This window comes from Heloderma suspectum, chromosome 1, assembly GCF_057233095.1.
Source record: "Heloderma suspectum isolate Gila_16-S chromosome 1, 16-S_ref, whole genome shotgun sequence".
In the NCBI taxonomy this organism is placed as follows: Eukaryota; Metazoa; Chordata; class Lepidosauria; order Squamata; family Helodermatidae; genus Heloderma; species Heloderma suspectum.
Window position 1 is genome coordinate 177882548 of NC_139458.1, and position 22170 is coordinate 177904717.

General features: G+C 42.7%; 1 protein-coding gene across 1 annotated transcript in view; it reads right to left on the reverse strand.

The window, feature by feature from the left end:
- Positions 1 to 2416: 2416 nt before the first annotated feature.
- The window catches only part of CCDC148 (coiled-coil domain containing 148), a 147601-nt gene continuing 127847 nt past the window's right edge, over positions 2417 to 22170 (reverse strand). Inside the window, exons 13-15 of the mRNA XM_084829666.1 lie at positions 13406 to 13523; positions 5494 to 5634; positions 2417 to 2654 (exon numbers count right to left, since the gene is read on the reverse strand). Coding sequence (XP_084685792.1) covers positions 2508 to 2654; positions 5494 to 5634; positions 13406 to 13523 — 406 coding nt within the window. The 3' untranslated portion in view covers positions 2417 to 2507. The remainder of the gene's footprint in view (positions 2655 to 5493; positions 5635 to 13405; positions 13524 to 22170) is intronic.

The window sequence follows — 22170 nt, forward strand, 5'->3', positions numbered from 1 at the left end:
GGAAGCCTGATTCCCAGGAGGTCTCCCATCCAAGTACTAACCAGGGCTGACCCTGCTTAGCTTCTGAGATCAGACGAGATTATAGCCTCCTAGTTTAACTATGATTAAGCTCTGCTGAGACCTGCAGGTTGTGCCTCTCAGCTACAATTGAATCCTCTGAGAAAATGGTAGGGCTGGGACTGACATTTGAAATGTACCAGCACTGAAATCTACAATTTATTTTTCTTTTGGTTCCCTTGGTAAGACTGCAAAATTTAGAAATACTGCATCAAAAAGATAGCTGTCACATCCGGCCCTATAAGATATATGCAGCCTTCTCCCCATTTGCCGCCCAGCGTTTGCCGAGGTGAAACTTCCATCCAGTTCTCAATCCCAGAGATAAATTGTTTTTATTGTGGCTAATTGGCAAGCTACAGATTTGATGCACCTTGTTTATATACTTTTCATATACATGGTGCATAAGGTCTGGAAACACTTTTAGTATTATAAAATCAAATGACTTATCAAGTTCACTTTTATCCAGCAGAACAAATAGGGTTCTTTGCTGCTCCATAATAAAGACCCCCATAGCTGAAACATTCTTTCTAATTTTGTAATTTATTCTCAAAGGCTAATTTGCAAAATGAAATTGTTCGGATGATTGGTTTGCAGTAAACATGATGAATCAAATTGGCTTCTCCAAGTAGAGAACGCTTCTATTTCCATTTATAATAATAATCAAGCAATAGTAGCTCATATTAATAAGGCTAACAATTTTTAAAAAATCAAGTAATAGAACTCACAATGAAAGAGACATGGGATACTACTAAGTAGGTGCTACAAGCCATTTTTAAAAAATTGTCTGCTGTTTTAATGATTTTTTTTGTTTTATTACTGTATCAGTGTTTATTATATGAATTTTATTGTCGTAAGCCACCTTGTGTGTGTGTGTGTATAAATATAATATAATATAATATAATAATATAATATAATATAAGCAAATCTATTCTGTAAGATATATGGTCCACTAAAGACACAGGATGCTTCCAGCCAGAGGGCTTCTAACTCAAAAGGCATAGTGCAGCTATTCTGTTTTTGTTCCTTATCAGATTCTTTTCTGGTACAAAAAAAGACAGAAACAGTGATGGGAAAACAAACTGAAGGCTACAAACTGAAGAAAAGATGTCCCCCCCCCCCCCGTAAAATTCCATGAATGAAGTGGTACTGTTGCACAATAAAAGCTAATTTGGAAGCACCCCAACTGGATTTTACTATCCTTGTATTATGGAATGTCCTGCATGCAACAGGAAAGAGGACCTGATATTTGCACCTCTGTATATTCAATTATTCAGTTCCTGGCATATAGAAGAGGAAGAAATGGAAGCAGTGACAGATTTTACTTTCTTGGGTTCCAAGATCACTGAGGACGGTGACTGTAGGCATGAAATTAAAAGATGCTTGCTCCTTGGGAGGAAAGCTATGGCCAACCTAGACAGCATAGTAAGAAGCAGAGACATCACCTTGCCGACAAAGGTCCGTATAATCAAAGCTATGGTTTTCCCAGTAGTAATGTATGGCTGTGAGAGCTGGACTATAAGGAAGGCTGAGCGCCGAAGAATTGATGCTTTCGAACTGTGGTGCTGGAGAAGACTCTTACTAGTCCCCTGGACTGCAAGGTGGTCAAATCAGTCAATCCTAAAGGAAATCAACCCTGACTGCTCATTGGAAGGACAGATACTGAAGCTGAAGCTCAAATATTTTGGCCACCTAATGCGAAGAGAAAACTCCCTGGAAAAGACCCTGATGCTGGGAAAGATGGAAGGAGAAGGGGACGGCAGAGGATGAGATGGCTAGATAGCATCACCGATGCAATGAATATGGACTTGAGCACACTCCGGGAGAGAGCGCAGGACAGGAAGGCCTGGTGTGCTATGGTCCATGGGGTCATGAACAGTCGGACACGACTTAACGACTGAACAACAACAACATATTCAATAGAAAGAGTCTGGGCAGGCAGGCAAACAACAGGAAAGTTGCTTCAGGGATGGAGGGGATAGAATGAGAAGTCAAAGGGTATGTATAGATGAATAAGGTTAGCCAGTGAGGTTTGTGGATGCATGGGGATTTGAACCCCCTTCAAATTCCAGCATTGTGCTCAGTATACTACACTGTTCTCTAACCTGATGGAAATAATGATGTGCATTCCATTCCCATGCGGACGTGTGTATCCAGCAGTTCTTTCTTTGCAGATTTTCATCTAGAAGGATGATTTCACCTGAAATAATTAGACTGCAGCTTCAGTAAACCAAGAAGATGCTATAACAGAGCAATGCTCAAGATTGTGGGGGAGTGTGAAAGAAATGGTCCACTGAGCACTCCTAAGAAATAAATTTTCTACAACATGACTTAATTTAAAAAAAAACACAACCCTCCAAGTATCCACCTTATTTCCTGAATTAAAATAGTTTATTTAAGGATACTTATTAGACTATTTAGAACATTTCAAAGTATTTAATAGGTTCCCACTTCTACATTTTAAAGACTGTGGAGTCCATGTCTCTCCTTGGGAGTTTGGGTGGAGGGATTTTAGGTAAAAGTTCTTGAGCATAACGTGTTCGATGAAGTCCAGCTTCTCGGAGAGCTAGCTCCACCCGAACCCGGGTGTCAGAAATGATCTGTTTAAAAAAAAGAAAAACATTAATGTATAAACACATAGCTGTGGTTTATGAACCATGTACCCTGGAATAAGTTGCTCTGATTCCAATGTTACTCCTTTAAAAGATAACATGCAACATACTGGTCTATTCAGTATTAGCTGCAAGAGTAAAGATAGTATTGGATTATGGAAATATATAGAATCCCCAATGATGTATATACATACCTAGATGCTTTTAGGGAACAAGATATTTGCCCATTGAACACTGATTTAATTTGAACACTGGACATCAGATTTTATACCTGTATGCACCTGTAGGTACAAAATTAGGGCACTTAAATCTCAAATCTAAGCTGCTTCAGACTGTTCGACCTGCAATCCAGGATATCTTGCCTGACACTATGTTTTATACCGGGGTGCCCTAATCCGGCCCATGCTGCCTCTTGGGGTTCCTCCTTCTCTAGGGGGAGGAGCTTAGGCTCTAAGCCACACCCCAGGAGGAATCCCTTCTGAGGGCATCCCCGCTGCTATCTATAATCTGAGAGCACTCTTCCATGCCTGGGCAAGTCCCAATGCCTCATCCCCACTGCTATTTCTGAATTCAGATCAGAGATAGTAACAGGATTCACCCCTGTGCAGGGAAGAGTGCTCACATCTTCCCCCTCATGGGCAAGTCCTGCCACCCAGTATCCCTGCTGCTATCTCAGATTGGACATAGTGGGTTTTGGGGGTGGACTGGGCTTTCTCTGTGCTGGGAGGAGGCACAGTTCTGTGCGAAGGAAAAAGGGAGTGACTTCAGGGGACAGGCCATACCCCAATGTCATCCATCCTCCGGGATGAGGGGTGGAGGGCAATCCGGCCTCCTGCCCCAAAACAGTTCTGCACCCCGGTTTTATACTGCAAGTCCCCCTGGGAAGACTACAGTCTTGGAAGATGGTTAAAATATGTAATCAGTAAAAATAAATAAATAATCTTGGTGTACCATGATGTGGTTGGGTGGACAAAGTTGCAGCTGTCAAAAAGGCTGCTACCGATTAAAACGGCGGCAGCAGGGAGGCACCAGCAGCAATGGCACATGGACAGAACTGATATTAGGGTAACAGGCAGCAGGGGTGGCAGCAGGCGAGGGTACTGCAGAGATGTGCCTCCCGTATTTGTGCTTGAGTGCTCAGACATCCAGGCACCAACGCTAACCTGCATGCAGAGCTTAAGGCCAGCCCATACGTTACGACAGCCGCAATGAAAATGCTGAGGTGCCCTTTGCCATAGTGGGGCTAAATAAAGCAACCACAATATACACTCCCCACAGTGGTGCCAGTGGTTGCCAGGAATATATGGCACCCTCAAAATCATAGCTATAATGTGTGATGCAGCTCCCAGGTACACTGAATATAAAAGGAAAAGAAGGTTTCATAAATGAGGCTGAAGTATACTTATTATGCACTGTTGTCATGATCCTTTCCCACATAAAGAAAAAAGCTATTCGTGTTTATCCATCCATTTATTCATTGGATTCCCATGGGTTAAGTACTTCTAATTTACCCAGAACATATTGCATCATCTCTCAAGTAATGCAATTTTTCAACTTCATACTGCGGCTAGGAGAGAGATATCATAGAAAGAAGATCTTGGGAAAGAATTCCCACTGGTGCTTTATAAAGTACAAGAGGCCAGATCTCTTTCTGGGCCTGATTCAAAGTGCTGGTTGTTGTTGTCCTCCCATGGACCACAGCACACCAGGCCTTCCTGTCCTCCGCTCTCTCCCGGAGTGTGCTCAAGTTCATATTCATTGCATCGGTGATGCTATCTAGCCATCTCATCCTCTGCCGTCCCCTTCTCCTTTTGCCATCAATCTTTCCCAGCATCAGGGTCTTTTCCAGGGAGTTTTCTCTTCGCAATGATGCTCTACCAACTGAGCTCCCCGGGCCAAAGTGCTGGTATTAACATTCAAAGCCCTTAACGGCTTGGGGCCATGCTATCTGAAGGATTGCCTCCTCCCATATGTGCCTGCCCAGACCCTAAGATTATCCTCAGCAGTCCTTCTCTGTGAGCCCCTGCCAAAGGAAGTGAGGTGGGTGGCTACCAGGAGGAGGGCCTTTTCTGCTGTGACACCCCAGCTGTGGAATGAGCTTCCTAGAGAGGTTCGCCTGGCACCTATGTTGTATTCCTTCCACCGCCAGGTGAAGACCTTTTTATTCTCCCAGGCATTTTAGCTTCCTAGTCTTTTAGCTGTGGTGTTTTAAATCTGTATTTTAAATCTCTGCATTGCTGCTAGGTTTTATTCTGGTTGTATTGTTATATTGTGGTTTTAATGCCTTTATATTTTATATTGTTTTATCCTGCGCTTTTTGGTTTTAATTTTTGTGAACTGCCCAGAGAGCTTCAGTTATTGGGTGGTATAGAAATGAAATGAATTTTTTTTTAAAATTAAATTTCTTAATTGCCCATCTGGCCGGTCACCCAGCCACTCTGGGTGATGTACAACGGCATAATTTAAAACAGTAAAATCAATCAATCAATCTCTGGCCCTTGGAGCTTACAGTCAAAACTTGTGATGCATTTATTTCAGTGGCACATAGTTAGGCTTAGCTACAATGAGGTGTAGAGGCTAAGGGGTTATGTGACTGCATGGGGAAGCCCACATCTTTGGATGTATTGCATGTATTGATGCAGATGGTTGGTACTGTACTCATTAACTGAATTAAGACAGAACATTGGGGGGAGGGAAAAGCTCTCTCTATAGCAGATACCCATATTTTCTCCCTCCAGTAGTTTCTACACAAAGCTTAATTACTTTCTCATTTAACCTTTCTGTGCTTGGTGTGGTTGGAAACACACCATGCAAGATGAGCAAGTACCTGCTCTGCGCTGAATGTATACAACTCAAACAGAGGCTTCTGCAGAACAAATTCTTCTTCTGTTCCAATACCCATTCGAGCTTTCGATGCCACTGTGTCAGCCATCATTCGAGCAGGATCAAACTGTGCAACAATAGCAACCTAGGAGAGATATAGAAAAAGTCAGCAGTTCAAACATTGTGTATGCTCTAACCTCATAATCACCCCTTCATATTTCCAGAAGACATCAAAGGATGGGGAACCTCAGCCTTTTACCATTCTTTCCATCTACTTAGAAAGTTCCATGGGTTAAAGCAGAAAAGGAAGGAGGAAAACATGGAGGCTCATATATCTGGAAAATGAAAGCTACAGTTCCCTAACTTGACTGAGACAACTCTGTCTTTTCTTCTACAATGGTCATAAGATAATTGTCAAAATCAAACAAACACCTATTCCACACCTATAGTGCTCATGTGTCCTCAAGCCCCATCCCAGCCAGTGGTCTAGAAAGATACCATGGTGGATGGTATGGAAAGCTGCTGAGAAGTCCAGCAAAACCAAAAGAGATAAACTACCCATGTTTAGTTCCTGGTGTAAATCATGGGGGGGGCATCTGGGGAACTCTGGGGGGCCAGATTTGGACCTGAGAAGGGCCGATTTGGCCCCCAGACCTGAGGTTCTATACCTCTGCTTTAAAAGGATTAAACTCATTCATGGAGCATAGGGCTATCAATGGCTACTAGTCATGATGGCTGTATACTTAGGCTGACCATATTTCCTTGGGACAAAAACGGGATATTGGGATGACAAAAATGGGACGGGGTTATGTAATATTCCACTGTAATAATAAAAAAAAAGCTTAACAGCCTATTGAACTGAAATATGAGTCTGAAAAGTCCGAATCAAACTGAAAGTAGGGCAGAAAGAATCTCTATGGGCGGAATGATGGTAGAAATAACAGTAAGACTCGCCCTCCTGGCTCCCACATGCTGAATGGGGCTTAGTGACCGCCTCTTGGATTCCCCGCCACTGCAGGCAAGCAAGGGGGTGGCATCTGATCATCAAGAAGCCTGGCCCTGACTGGATAAAGGAAATGGAACTTCCTCTTTCGTCACACTAGTAGTTTTACTGCACGCACTGATTAGCATAGAGCCTTATGATAAATGCGTTGTTTTTTTTACAAAAAATTACAAACGGGACAAAATTGACATTTATATTACAACGACGGGACAGCTGGGAAATATGAAAAAAAAACAGTACTGTCCCATTTAAAATGGTACGTATGGTCAGCCTATATATACTACCTGCAAGATCAGAGACTCATGCCTCTAAACACCAGTTGCTGGGGAAGAACACTGAGAGAGGGTTATTGTCATCAGGTCCTGCTTGTGGGTTTCTCATGGGCAACTGGTTGTTCAATGTGGGAAACAGGATACTGGACTAGATAGTCCTTTGGTCTGGTCCAGCAGGGCTCTTTCCATGTCCTTATCTGAAAAATGTCTCACCAACTGCTCACCATCATGAGAAAAGGGAACATGGATTGTACCAGCAGGTGACACACCCTTTCTATGCCTTAATATAATGAAAAGTCTTTGACCATTTCTGGGAAGATAAATCTTAATTTCCAGAATGTGTGTCAAACTCATTAACATTTAAAAAGCCTCACACCAAATAAGATGACAAAAAAGTCAGAACTGCCCAGGTAAGCTTCTGGGAGCCAGCTCTGGCAGATTCAGCCACAACTCTAACACGTGCCGCGGAAGTGGTCTTGGGGGCATTATAGATGTCTTTAACTGCTTGCACTGGAACCTTCAATCCAAAATTTGTGGACTCAACGCCAAAGAGTGTTCAAACTACCGCACCATTGCGCTCATTTCACATGCCAGCAAGGTGATGCTCAAAATCCTACAAGCTAGGCTTCAGCAGTATGCGAACCAAGAACTACCGGAAGTACAAGCTGGGTTTAGAAGAGGCAGAGGAACTAGAGATCAAATCGCCAACATTCGCTGCATCATGGAGAAAGCAAGAGAATTCCAGAAAAACATCTATTTCTGCTTCATTGACTACGCTAAAGCCTTTGATTGTGTGGATCACAACAAACTGTGGCAAATTCTTAAAGTGATGGGAGTACCAGACCACCTTACCTGTCTCCTGAGAAACCTGTACGAGGGTCAAGAAGCAACAGTAAGAACCAGACATGGAACAACCGATTGGTTCAAAATTGGGAAAGGAGTACGACAAGGCTGCATATTGTCACCCTGCTTATTTAACTTATATGCAGAGTACATCATGAGAAACGCCGGGTTGGATGAATCACAGGTCGGAATTAAGATTGCTGGGAGAATTATCAACAACCTCCGATATGCAGACGATACCACCCTAATGGCAGAAAGCGAAGAGGATCTCAAGAGCCTCTTGTTGAGGGTGAAAGAGGAGAGTGCAAAAGCTGGTTTGAAACTCAACATTACAAAAACGAAGATCATGGCAGCTGGCCCCATCACTTCCTGGCATATAGAAGGGGAAGAAATGGAAGCAGTGACAAATTTTATTTTCTTGGGCTCCAAGGTCACCGCAGACGGTGACTGTAGCCATGAAATTAAAAGACGCTTGCTCCTTGGGAGGAAAGCTATGGCCAACCTAGACAGCATAGTAAGAAGCAGAGACATCACCTTGCCGACAAAGGTCCGTCTAATCAAAGCTATGGTTTTCCCAGTAGTAATGTATGGCTGTGAGAGCTGGACTATGAGGAAGGCTGAGCGCCGAAGAATTGATGCTTTCGAACTGTGGTGCTGGAGAAGACTCTTACGAGTCCCCTGGACTGCAAGGAGGTCAAATCAGTCCATCCTAAAGGAAATCAACCCTGAGTGCTCATTGGAAGGACAGATACTGAAGCTGAAGCTCCAATATTTTGGCCACCTAATGAGAAGAGAAAACTCCCTGGAAAAGACCCTGATGCTGGGAAAGACTGAAGGCAAAAGGAGAAGGGGACGGCAGAGGATGAGATGGCTAGATAGCATCACAGATGCAATGAATATGAACTTGAGCACACTCCGGGAGAGAGCGCAGGACAGGAAGGCCTGGCGTGCTATGGTCCATGGGGTCACGAAGAGTCGGACACGACTGAACAACAACAACATAGCCATGTCAGCTGAGAGGTCTAGTAGCAAGGACCGATACTGGCTGTTCTTCGATGAGGTTGGCATTTTATACTAAGCATGATGATATATCAAAATATACCTGTCTTTCCCTCAGCCCGTTTCTGCAACTTCTGTTGGATAACACACCAAATGTGTGCAGAGAGGTGCTTTCTGAAAAAGCTTTTACCTTGAATGAAAATGGACAGGAAAGCAGGCTGATGGCAAGTGATAATTCTGCTTTTATGTAGGATTTCACTTGATGAGTCATGGTAAATGTTACAGCCATGGTGTGGAGCATTCACCACAGGGAGGCTGATAGAAAAGCTAACAAGCAGACTAGCTCTTGTTTAGTTAAGTATGTGCCTGTTCTATGTCCCTGTATTAGTAGCTTTTTGTGTTTCTTGGAGGCAGCTCTGTGTAAAACTATGGAGAGTACTTTCATTTTTCTCATCCACAGACTCACATGCCCCCACCATTGTTCAACTGCTTACACAACACCAGTTTGCAATACATTGTTTTTGTTTAAACTCACCCTATTGCCTTTGTCTTGTATACCAAAACACCCTTCAATAATTCCACATCTGAAAAAAGCTAAGTTTGGAGTTACTGAAAAGAAGAGCTATGGATGTTGGAAAATCCCTTCTATGGTTTTGGAAATGCAGATAACAACCTTAAAAAGTGTACCACTTTAGACCAGACTTTTGTAGTTGCCATGCCGCAACTATATAAAGAAACATGTACACTGACTCTGGATTGGCCTATGTCAGCCACCAGCTCCGTCTCTCTTTTCCCTGTGATGTGCTATGCACCAAGTTGTCTAGACAGGTTTTTATGCTGCAGACCTTGTCATGCAGTATATGTAGACATGGGCTAATGGTGTTTAGGGAGAAAGAAAACTAGCAAGAGCCCTGAGTATAAATCAATCTGAAGTAGAGCACGGTTGCTGACATATCTAATCAAGTGACAAATGCAAGAAAAAAATACTGAGGAGTAAGCTGGAGAGTGGTTTGAATGTGGCTTTTTTCTTCCGGCAACAGATCTTGTTTGTACCTGTTTTAAGATACAGATAAGAGGATGGCTTTATTGGGCCCAATAAATAAATACAATCACTAGATCGATATTGTCAATTGCAAAAGGAGACATGAATAGCCTGCTGTAACTCCACAAGCCAAATCTTACTTCCCATTAAAAAAATGGGACAAACCAAGTTTTTTTTTGCTATCCTTGGCAAATCAAAATGTTGCTGTCCTGCCCTCCTTGGCATGCATTTTATCATATGTAGAACAGCATAACAATAGCACATGAAATTATGAAAAGCTGGCCAGCAAAGTTTCATGTTTACCAGCAGGTTTTCATGTTTATGTATGTCACTGCTTCCTTCCTTTCCTTTGCAACTTTCTATATGTCCTGTGGAAATCAAAACACTTTCAATCTTGTCCACTGCAATGTCGGGGATATCGGCCAGCCCAGAAGCTGCTAGCCGCCTCTGTGAACATCTTGCAAAGGTGCCAGTGATGGCGCTGTCTCCAAGAAAGCAAAATTTTGGCATTCTAAGTGTTTACTTAGTTTTCCCCTGTGATTGGGTTGGGCCTGACGAAAAATACTTCTCAAAGCTAAAAACCGCTTAATCATATTTTAACAGTGAAAAGCAATAAGCCTACTGACTTTTTTCCCCCCACATGACATATTGCAATCCTAGGACAATGTGGCCACTTCAGTTGAATGTAGGAATGAAGAAAGATCTCAAAAAAGTAACACCAGAAGGTTCTGGTCAAACACATTTACACTCCACAAGATTTATAAAAAAAGGCTGAAGCAAAAGTTAAATAAACTTTGGGCTGAAAACAAACAAACAGAAAAGTATGTGGGACAAATGCAAAAAGAATGCAGCCATTTTAGAACAGGAAAGAACAAACTAGACATTGTTTTCTCTTATGCCCTCAAGTAGATGGAATGAATCTTATATTCTTTATCTAGCCTTTGAACTGCAAGGGGGAGGTGGCTTTTGTCTGGCTCATTTACAACAACAAAACAACAATATACAAAGCACAAAGCAATAAATGAGCCTAGCCCAATCAGGTGCCACTAATTCAGACTAGTGAAATTTATATCCAACGTTTCACCAGTGGAAAAACTACAAGAGTTGACATTGCACGACCGCTAGCAAACAACACCTATCCTAATGAAGTTGTAATGAGTTGTGCAATGCCTTGTGCAAGCAGCAACACAGTACTTGATTTGACACTTGTGCAAGGAAAAAAATGGGGTTTCTGCAAATGTTAGAACGTCTATGCTAGCAGAATTACACCACTGGATACAACTACTCCCATATTGCTGATTTCCGTTTGTTGAATTTATCCAGCTATGACTACCTAGCTCATAGTTGTGTAAACAGGTGTGCTGAGCACTGATCTAAGCTCTCTGCTTTCACTGGAAAAGCATGCCCAGCTGCATGCTACATTCAACATAGAAACTGTACTATGCTTTCCCACATCTTCTTGCTTGGTTCACATAGCTGCCGGTGAGGTGACAAGGTGTCTTCAGTCTATTCCCAACTAACCTGCTGCCAATCAGTGACATTAGTGTGGCTGCAATACAATGCACACCTCCTAGGGAGGAAGTTTCATTGAAAACAGTAGAACTTACTTCTGAGTAAAATGGGTAGAATTGGGCTGTTAGGTATTTAACTCTGACAGACCTTAAGTAACAGGCTGTACATCTATGAGTTCCTTTAGCTGGAAGGATGAAGGATGTGTCTCCTGCAGAAGTTAAGCATTCTGCAGTTCTCCTTTTTCAGGGACTATAAACTTTACTAGCTGAGGATATTTGAATCAAGGACTACACAAGAATAACCATTGTGGGTTGTTACACCATTCCTGTATCTGCACAGGTCACTTAGGCAACCTATAGTGACTGTGACAACCTTCAAAAGTGCTGGAAGGGAGAATCATTCCAGTGTAGTCATCTGACCTGCCTAAGCCCCAGCCAAATAGGACATGCTGCTACAAATGTTTGAGGGTGAAATCACAGCAAAGGAAATCCTGGGGCAATGTTTGAATCATGCTAGGGCGGCCTGCCAGCTCATGCAGCAGTTCAGTAGCAGAAACATGGATAAATCCAGTGTCAGGCTTCCATAGTAGGAGAGAGAAGGGCAGAGTGTGGAATAAGTGAGTAATGAGGAAATTATATATTTCCCAACATACAAATGATTCACTTTAAAATTAAGTAGTAATACAACAAAGCAGTTAGATGGTCCTTTTCATTAGGCCAATCTGATGCTGACTTGAGCACATTTTAAAGGTAAAAATGAGACACCTTTCAATCTTAACTCTTCACTCTCTGACAGTGCAGTCCTGTGCATTTCTATTCCGAAGTAATACCCACTGAGCTCAATGGGCCTTAGTCCCATGTAAGTGTGTATAGGATTGCAGCCTCTTAATGCTTTGAGGCCAACATTTCTCTCTTTACCACTCCCTTTTGATGCAACTTCTCTCTGTATATGACATACTCAATTCTCCAGCTCCTGGTGTCATCCTTACATGACTATCTGTGCCATTTGTTTTTTCCCAGTGGCCTCCACCCCTTTTTTCCTGGAAATGCCAATTATCTATTTAAATCAAAGCATAGGCGTTAACATTCCGCTCATGGGGTTGTTGTTTTTTTCACTTTGTCTTGATGTCATCTCACTAGTACACCAAAAATGTATGCATGATGGTGCTGCTTCAGCAGGATACTGAATTTGGGATGTGAGAAGGAAAGCGAAGTGTGTGTGTGTGTGTGTGTGTGTGTGAGAGAGAGAGAGAGAGCAAGAGAGAGCAAGAGAGAGCAAGAGAGGGGACCGAGATTGAGAGAGTGCATTCATGGTGGAGGAACTGAGTGAAGATGTAGGAACATGGTGCCAACATGATCACTGTATCAAGGAAGTTTCACCCTTGTATGACAATGAGCAAATACTTGTGTACTGCTGTGAAAAAAGATGCAGAAATGATACTGAAAACTGTATTTCAAATGGACAAAATGAAAGTGAAAACAAGGGGAAAAGATACCGATTGTACTTTGTGTAAATAATCATCTAGGGCAAGAGTACAAAAAGAGCACCCCCAAGCCCTGTCTAGCAGTCCTCAGACCCCCAGCAACTGTTGCTGCCAAAAAAAAGGGAGAACAGGAAGAAACGGTCTAGAAACAGACTTTAAGGTTCCTGCTAAAGAAGCCTCATTCCTGCAGCATCCCTGAAGTACCTGAAAGTTCCTGCCTACTTCCTAGGATGCTCTGGGGACATTTTAGGAATGAAGCTTCTGTTGCAGGAACCGTGGTGCCCATTCCTTCCCCTGCCCCCCTTTTTACTGTCAGAACTGATGCTGTTGTTAAAAGATACAGATCTGTGGCTGCTGGGTTGAGTGTGCGTAAGAGTGGGTATGACTGAGGTGTGTGTGTGAGAGTGTGGTATGCGTGTGTACATGCACACACATGTATAGCCTCCACCAACCCAGCAGGTACCCAGTGAGGCCCTCAGGTCCAAAAAGGTTGCACACCCCTTATCTAGGAGAACTTGTTAGGTTTATACTAGTCTCATACACATGACAGAAAAAATATCTATTTTTAGATCTTATGTTCAGCAGTGTCTGCTGTGTGTATTTAATACATCAGTGATCACAAAACACACAATAAGCGATGAAGCAGAAATACTGAGAACCCCTTCCCTTTTTCATGTCCTGACAAGACTGATTTCTCCACTGACCTGTCATGCAGTTTAAATTGCTCGTGAAAACATTAAACATGGTAAATGGTTGAGAAACCTGTTGCCTGAGAGCATCCAGACGCCTCTTCCTTTCTTCTTCCTCGTGCGCTTCTTGGAGGATTGCCTCTCTTTTTTGCATCAATCGCTTTTCCAACAGTTTTTGTCTAAATTGAACTCTTTGAACAGGAAAACATGAAGTCAGTGACCCAACGCTGATCTGTTTTCTAACACTATTTGATTGTTTGACTGATGTATTGTATAGGAACAATTAAGACCTTATGAAGCAGCTATCTAATCACTAATTTTCCTAGGTGGAAGTATATATGTATGTTACAGTGACAGCAAAATCCTGTGCAACTCAGAAGTAAACATCAAGTTTAACACACATGCACAGGATAGTGTGTAAATGTCCTACATTTGGTGAATATTAACATTCACGTATGAATGCTGACAATTCCAGATGAATTGTGTGAATGTATTAAAATAAATTGTGGATGATCACATTTAGGTAACTGTCATCTTTCACATTTCTGAGTTCTGAGGCATTCATAAAATTAATCTGGGACTGTCGACATCCACAATGGAATATTTACAGTCACCACATTTGAGACATACACTACAATATATATTCCAAACTGCCACCTTAGCTGCTGGCTGAAGAAAAGTTCCAGGAAAGTCAGAGATTAGTTTAATAAAAAGATATTGCCCATCTTTCTTTCTTTCTTTCTTTCTTTCTTTCTTTCTTTCTTTCTCTTTCTTTCCCTTCCTTCCTTCCTTCCTTCCTTCCTTCCTTGCTCTCTCTCTCTCTCTCTCTGGGACTACAAGGGCTGTGTAAATGATTTCCTAAAACTCTTTAATTAGAACATGGACACAAGTGTATAACGTAATGAAAGCAGTGATCAAAATTACATTGGAAGCAGTGACTGTAAGTGCTTTAGTATGAAAACCAGGATGAAATTCCTTCTGTGCTTAGTCAATAACATGGAGACACCACTAGCCACAAGGAAGATCTTGGGGCTATTAGTATTTATTGACCTCCAATTACTGCACGAAATTAAACATCTGTAGAAGAGTTTAAAGAATAACTACATGGTCATATTAATATTTTTCAAATTAGTTCATTCTTATTGGTGTCTATTCTATTCCGTAACTGCATTGCTAGTAAGATGTATGTCTCAATCCTAAACATATGTACTGGGAAATAAACCACGCTGAAATTAAATCAGGATAAAATGATTAGGATGAACTCTTGACCTCTGTACATGGCTACAAAGGCAATAAATACAACTGGCTGTGTACAGGTGATAGCTTTTCAGAAACGTGCAGGCAGTATTTCGAGACGTATCACAGCTTGACGACAGGCTCATAGCAACCTGTGGATTGAATTGCGATCTGATGAAATGGGAGTACATACTGAAAAATGGGTTCTGGATACACAGTGAAGCCCCAAAGGACCTCTTGACTGTGTTTAGCAAGTTAGCCAAGATACTACAATTTCCATGTCACCACAGGTCCAGGGTTGTGTGATGTTCCTAACAAAAATATCCTCTAGGAATCTGTTATTTGCATTTCAAGGGAAGTTTCCATGGTGCCAGTCAAGCAATGTACATGAAAATGAAGATGAAGAAGGAGGAGGAGGAAGAGGCGGCGGTGGAGGAGGCGGACAGTCTGTCTGGTATAAAAACTTTTTTAGGAATAGAAAACACAAGGCAGTCTGAGACTTGCAAATGTGTTCAGTTGTGTAGGTGTTGCACATTTGGAGGAACATTATAATGGCATTGCTTAGTCCACTTCTTCATGTTGCATACATAAATTATGTCTTATACTCAGAAACAACGCTGTTCCGGTTGCTTTGAAGACAATCCTAGCATGACAAGGAAGCATTAAAATTAGACCTTTCCTCCTCCCCTCCTGTTCAGTTTTGACTAAATATAATGGCTAAGTGACATTCTTTAAAAAAAAAACCACCAAGTTGAATAATGAGCTTAGTTTATTGGTTTCAATAAAACCACCTTTTGAAGTACTGTGAATACACATTCCTGTAATTTCCGATAAGCATAGCTTCATTAAAATTGCTTTCAGAATGTGTCTCATACATATTTAACATACATTTTAGCTACCATATTTATTATAAGAGCTTTAAGCAAGCATTATGAACATGTTTATAATATGTACAATATTTTGCCAAGGAACCTTTTCTCTACTTTGACTAGAATAAATATTCATAGAAGATTCAAAGGGGTTGAGCAAAGAGAACTCCTCTGGATCAGTTGAAGAGCAAATAAGAGATTCAGAAAGCATCTCCATTTCCTTCTTTGATAATTCTGTTTCTGCAACACATTTAACAATTTGGATCAAATTATTTGGCCTCTAGTTTTGCATTTCCAACTTAATAAACCAACGACTTCAATAGTTCACAAGCTACGTTGAGGAGTATCAATAGGGAAACAGATAAGGCTGAATGAGAACTCACCCTGTCATTCTGGAGTAGCTATACTTGCTCTCCCCATCTTATTACTTTGCTCATGACTTAACCCTACTGCCCTTTAACAGTCTATTACATACACAGTGTGCTTTTGTGAGAATTTTCCAAAGGAATCCTTTCCCTTCAACTACCATCCCAACATCAACTACATACATAGTTGCCTTTTTAGGGCAGACGCACATTGGAAAAAGCCGTACTTAAGCCCAGCTGGGACTAATTCTGGCTCTGAGAAAATACAGCAACACCGTTTATACAAAATATGTTACACCTCATATAATCCTTCACCACCACTAACCATAGCATATTTTACCATTTTCATTTGATAGCACCAATGGACTTCAAAAATCCCAATAACCTGTTTCACATGGGGAATATTCTTACTTTAACTTTGGACATTTTCAGACTTGATTCTATGAGCGTCACAAAAATGGAGACACCAAAGGGTCTAAGGAAGCTGGAACTTTAAATAAGAAAACATTCGAAAATCGGAAAACAGAAACTTGGCGCATTTCTACATGAGGCTTTTACTGCACACTTGTGATTGGCCACTCACAGAAGTTTGTGGGTCCTTTACACAACATTGTCAACCTCCAGGATATCTCTCATGCTTTTCCCGCTTTATCCCGCTTTCAAAAAGATCAGAGATAAGCTGCAATAAACCTTAGTGGCACCATATCGGCAGTGTGAAATGCTGCCCTTGCGCTATAATTCAGCCACTAGATTCTGGTTCATTGAACATATAGACCATTGCCGAGGAGGGAAGTTTTCAATTCCAAATCACGTATTCGCCATCTAAAGGAGTCCACTGTAAACCCGGAAAGACTCCAGAAGAAGAAAGCTTGGTAAGGGTTCTGGGGTGGGGGTGGTGTTGCTTAATACAGAGATGCTCATTGTAAGAGCTGATACCCCAGTATGAATCAAATTGCAAGTGTACAAACACTGACACACTGTCGGCTTCCGTAGCAGCTCAGCCAATGACAGGATAAGTTCCCATTCAGCCGGTGGTGTCCAATGCAGAAGTAAGAGACAGAAAGAAGCTGCTGCCACTGAACAGTGACGATTGGAGAGGGAGATCTGACACCTTTAATTGTGAGAGACACAAGACGTGGTGAGGTGGATGGCTGCTAGAGCTAGCACCACGTAAGTGTGTAGCAGCTGTCTGGGTAAGAGCGCCCAGCGTGGGCAATGATATCAGCCTTCACTGCTGCCTTCTAGCTCCAATAAGTACTTAAAGTTTAAAATAAAAATAAAAATCCTACCCTTCATCATAATACAATCTCTGGGCAGCCATAACATACAACAATACATATACAATAAAATACACAAAGCCAGTCAGTCTCAAATTCAATATATACTGGCCTTCAGCTATCCCACTCTGATACATAGGCCCAACTGTTAATCAAAAGGCCTAGCCAAAAATAATTGTGCCCCAAACAAACCAATGTTGGTGCCACTCTAACATCCGAGTATGAGGCCCCTGTTCCACACCACTCAGCAGCAATGGTGGCTTCTTCCTGTCTCTTACATCCCAGTGCATCACCTCACCAGCTGCTGCTGAGTTCAGGCTCTGCTTCTGCCTATTATGGTTCAATTCTTTAAACACTAGCTATTGAAAAATACCCTACTAATATAAGCCTGCAGTCTCCTCGAAGCAATACATGAGATTACTTAGCACTGTAGTCAATAGAGCCTGTTTATGGCTTTGTCATCTCAGTTGCTTTAGTTTTTTAAGAACGGTTGCCAAGTTCAGACATCAGGGCTTTCATTCCGGGGTGGGGGCGAGTCGTGGTCCCTCATGGTAGATGACACAGTCGTGACTTCGCAGCCATCTGTGGTTTTTGCCCAGAAAATGGAGTTCCAAGGAGTCATTTTACTGAGATTTTTTGGGTTTGCTGCGGGCTTCCCTGCAGTTGCGGGCCGTCTGTTCCTTCCCCGAACCGACTTCACATTTTGCAGGGGGCGTGTTGTGGGCATGCGTAGTGCCTGCATCACTCTGTGTCCCTTTACTCCCCCATCCCTTCACAGCTGCACAGTTACAGAGGCACAGAGGGGCGTTTTCATCTATTTAATCACACTTTTGCACAGTTTTGCAGCTTCGTATCTTCACAACAGTTCTGGACTCAGTACCCAAGGGCCGGGGGGGGGGGTCTTGGGGGAGGACCAACATCGCTCCAGCCACCATTTCAGAGCAATGGCTAGGCACGTAGCACTTGTGAGTGTGAACCATTGCGAGAGTCTCGGGCTGGGGAACTGTCCAACTGACAGTGTGGAAATGAAGGAGCACAAAACACCCACTTTTTACCTAAAAAGGGATGGAAAGACACAGCAGATCCCCTCAAATACAAAACAGCTACTGAAGTGTCGCATCACCACACTCACGGGACTGCACAACTGTGCATTTCATTAAAATGGCAAAGAAAGGGCACAGTGAGTCTGCAAGGGAAGTGCACAGTACATCGCAAGTGTATCACAGGGCATGCTGATTTGAAGCCTCATTACTGCGTAGTTGCGATGGGTGTGTGTGTGTGTCAAAGTGGTGCCATATAGATGGGGCCCAGAAGACTGAAGCTTGATGTGATAATATAAGCTACAGCATTAAATGACACTTTGAATTTCTTTGGCTAGAGAACTCTCCCAGACACAGGGGACAGGACACTTCGCCATATTCAGATTCTGAAGCAAGTTGTTGTTGTTCAGTCGTTAAGTCGTGTCCGACTCTTCATGACCCCATGGACCATAGCACGCCAGGCCTTCCTGTCCTCCACTCTCTCCCGGAGTGTGCTCAAGTTCATATTCATTGCATTGGTGATGCTATCTAGCCATCTCATCCTCTGCCGTCCCCTTCTCCTTTTGCCTTCCATCTTTCCCAGCATCGGGGTCTTTTCCAGGGAGTTTTCTCTTCACATTAGGTGGCCAAAATATTTGAGCTTCAGCTTCAGGATCTGTCCTTCCAATGAGCAGCCAGGGTTGATTTCCTTTAGGATTGACTGATTTGACCTTCTTGCATTCCAGGGGACTCGTAAGAGTCTTCTCCAGCACCACCGTTCAAAGGCATCAATTCTTTGGCGCTCAGCCTTCCTTATAGTCCAGCTCTCACAGCCATATGTTGCTACTGGGAAAACCATAGCTTTGATTATACGAATCTTTGTTGGCAAGGTGATGTCTCTGCTTCTTACTATGCTGTCTAGGTTTGCCACAGCTTTCCTCCCAAGGAGCAAGCGTCTTTTAATTTCATGGCTACAGTCACCGTCTGCGGTGATCTTGGAGCCCAAGAAAATAAAATCTGTCACTGCTTCCATTTCTTCCCCTTCTATATGCCAGGAAGTGATGGGGCCAGATGCCATGATCGTTTTTTTAATGTTGAGTTTCAAACCAGCTTTTGCACTCTCCACTTTCACCCTCAACAAGAGGCTCTTTAGATCCTCTTCGCTTTCTGCCATTAGGGTGGTATCGTCTGCATATCGGAGGTTGTTGATAATTCTCCCAGCAATCTTAATTCCGACCTCTGATTCATCCAACCCGGCGTTTCTCATGATGTACTCTGCATATAAATGAAATAAGCAGGGCAACAATATACAGCCTTGTCGTACTCCTTTCCCAATTTTGAACCAATCGGTTGTTCCATGTCCGGTTCTTACTGTTGCTTCTTGTCCCTCGTACAGGTTTCTCAGGAGACAGGTACGGTGGTCTGGTACTCCCATCTCTTTAAGAATTTGCCACAGTTTGTTGTGATCCACACAATCGAAGGCTTTAGCATAGTCAATGAAGCAGAAATAGACGTTTTTCTGGAATTCTCTTGCTTTCTCCATGATCCAGCGAATGTTGGCGATTTGATCTCTAGCTCCTCAGCCTCTTCGAAACCCAGCTTGTACTTCCGGTAGTTCTCGGTTCACATGCTGCTGAAGCCTAGCTTGTAGGATTTTGAGCATAACCTTGCTGGCATGTGAAACGAGCGCAATTGTACAGTAGTTTGAACACTCTTTGGCGTTGCCCTTCTTTGGAATTGGAATGTAAACTGACCTTTTCCAGTCTTGTGGCCACTGTTGAGTGTTCCAAATTGGTTGGCATATTGAGTGCAGCACTTTAACAGCATCATCTTTTAGGATTTTAAATAGCTCAGCTGGAATACTGTCATCTCCGATAGCTTTGTTGTTAGTAATGCTTCCTAAGGCCCACTTGATTTCACTCTCTAGGATCAGGGTGTTAATATCCACAACCTCATTTATATCCCACCTTTTCTTCCAAGGAACACAAGGTGGCTTACATGATCCTCCTCCTCTCTACCTCACAGGTTAGGTTAGGCTACCTCACAAGGTTGTGAGAGTCAATGACTGGCCCAAAGTCTCCCAGTGAGCTTCATGGCAGAGTGGGGACTAGAACCCGTGTCTCCCCTGTCCCAGTCCAACACTCTAACCACTGCACCACACTGGCTCTCTGTTTCTACCCATTCAAAAATACAGTGTAAATTAGTCCTCCAGATTAGGGATCTTCTGATCAGCAGTACCTCCACCTTTTTCAGAGTGCAACTTCAATGGTTTAGCTACATCCTATTCCCCAGTACTGCTAGACACTGCAGGACTGGATTTGGATGAAATTGCAAAGCAGAACTGGGTGTTATCAGCATACTGATTACCCTGAAAGCTAGTCTAGGAGCATCAGAGAGAAGGCAAGACTGGAGTTGTGAGACTCCGTAGGGGAGGTCCCACGAGGAAAATGAGATGTCATCCATTACCACCCTCCATGACGTTCCTGGAAGAAATGAGCAGAACCACTCTAGAGCAGTCCTATGAGTGCTTGCCAGGCCTTGCAGTTGAATTGTCAACACTTCGTGATCAATATAATTGAAGATGCCAGAAAGATTGAACAGGATCAGTGGGCTGTCATTGCCCCTATTAATCTCAAGGTGAAGATAGTTGCCCAAGGCCACACATGCAGTCACAGTTTCATGGCCAGATCAATAACCACACTGGAAAGTTTAGAAAATGGATGGTACTTGGGAACACCAGACATTGGAAGGTGTCCACTCACTAGCCTTCCCCCAAAAGGAAAGGCTTGGAAGAAGTCACCAGCTGGCTAGGAAGTTTGTAGACAATATAATGTGGAGGTGTTTTTTTTTAAAGTATGGGCCAAATAATTGATGATTTCAGGCTGACCTGGATCCTGCCTTCCCTGAATACAATACAAGTAAGCCCAGGCCAGGAAGTTTGTGTCATTAGCTACTGAAGGGACCACCAGCTGGCCTGAGAGAACTGATGAGGCAGCCCTTCCCAGACCTTTTATGGGGCTACTTAAGGCCTCAGCGCCCTGAGGGAAGGCAGAAATGAAGAAACCCAGGCCAGGAAGCTGTGCCATCAGCTCCTGAAGAGACCTTCAATCTGTTCTACTTTTTGTAGCATTTGCTTGTTTTAGTACTTTAAAATTGTAAAATGCCTTGGGTGCCTTGGCAAAAAAGGGGTATAAATGCATTAAATAACAATAACAATAATAATAGTCCTTCTTAACAAGGATCCAGCCTCCACAAGGATAATTCCTGGTTTTCTTTATCCCACCAATCTGTAGTTACTCACATGTATCATTGAAGCCATTAACTGCTGACAGGATGGAGTACTCTTCAGCTACTTTAATGTGACCTTGTAATATTAAATCTTTGCTCAGAGACAATGCTTGACACGTCCTTGTTTTGTCTTTAGCCTACAAGTGAGGCTTATGGGTAAAAAGAGAGTAAAACCTCATAATGGAATCTCACCTTTCTAACATCTGTGATGGAGTTTCAAAATGGCAAGTTACCTCTCTGCTTATATTTTCATACAAATGTACTTTTGGTGCAATTGATAAAAATGGGTTGTTTCCAGGAGACCTAAACTTTCCTTACAGATAGCCTTTATTTCCTTTACAATTTCCAGAGAATTCTACAAACTCCCCAGACAATCTCCTACAAAGGTCTAATTGTATCTTCAAACAAGGTTTCATGTTTAAACATTATGGGTACCTGCACATTCCTCAGAAACCTGAAAACAGGGGCGTTTCCCTTTACAGGCGGGTGGGGGGGGAGGCGGTACCTTGCTGCCATTCTCCCTGTAGAGCAAGTCATTCATTCATTGTGCAATCTCTTCCCAGTCACCATCAGTGCTGGTTGGGGTAGGCATAGCGGGTGCTTCTGAGTGTATGTGCTTGCTCTGATCCCATTTTCCTTCCTTCATCTGGGCTGGCTAAGACATTGCTAATGAATCTCAATTGCTAATGCATTTCCCTAGGAAGGCAGCAGGGAATGCAGATTGGTCCTCAGGGATGCTCTGCCAGATTTCCCAATACCGTCCAACTTAGTTCCCCCAGAGCCA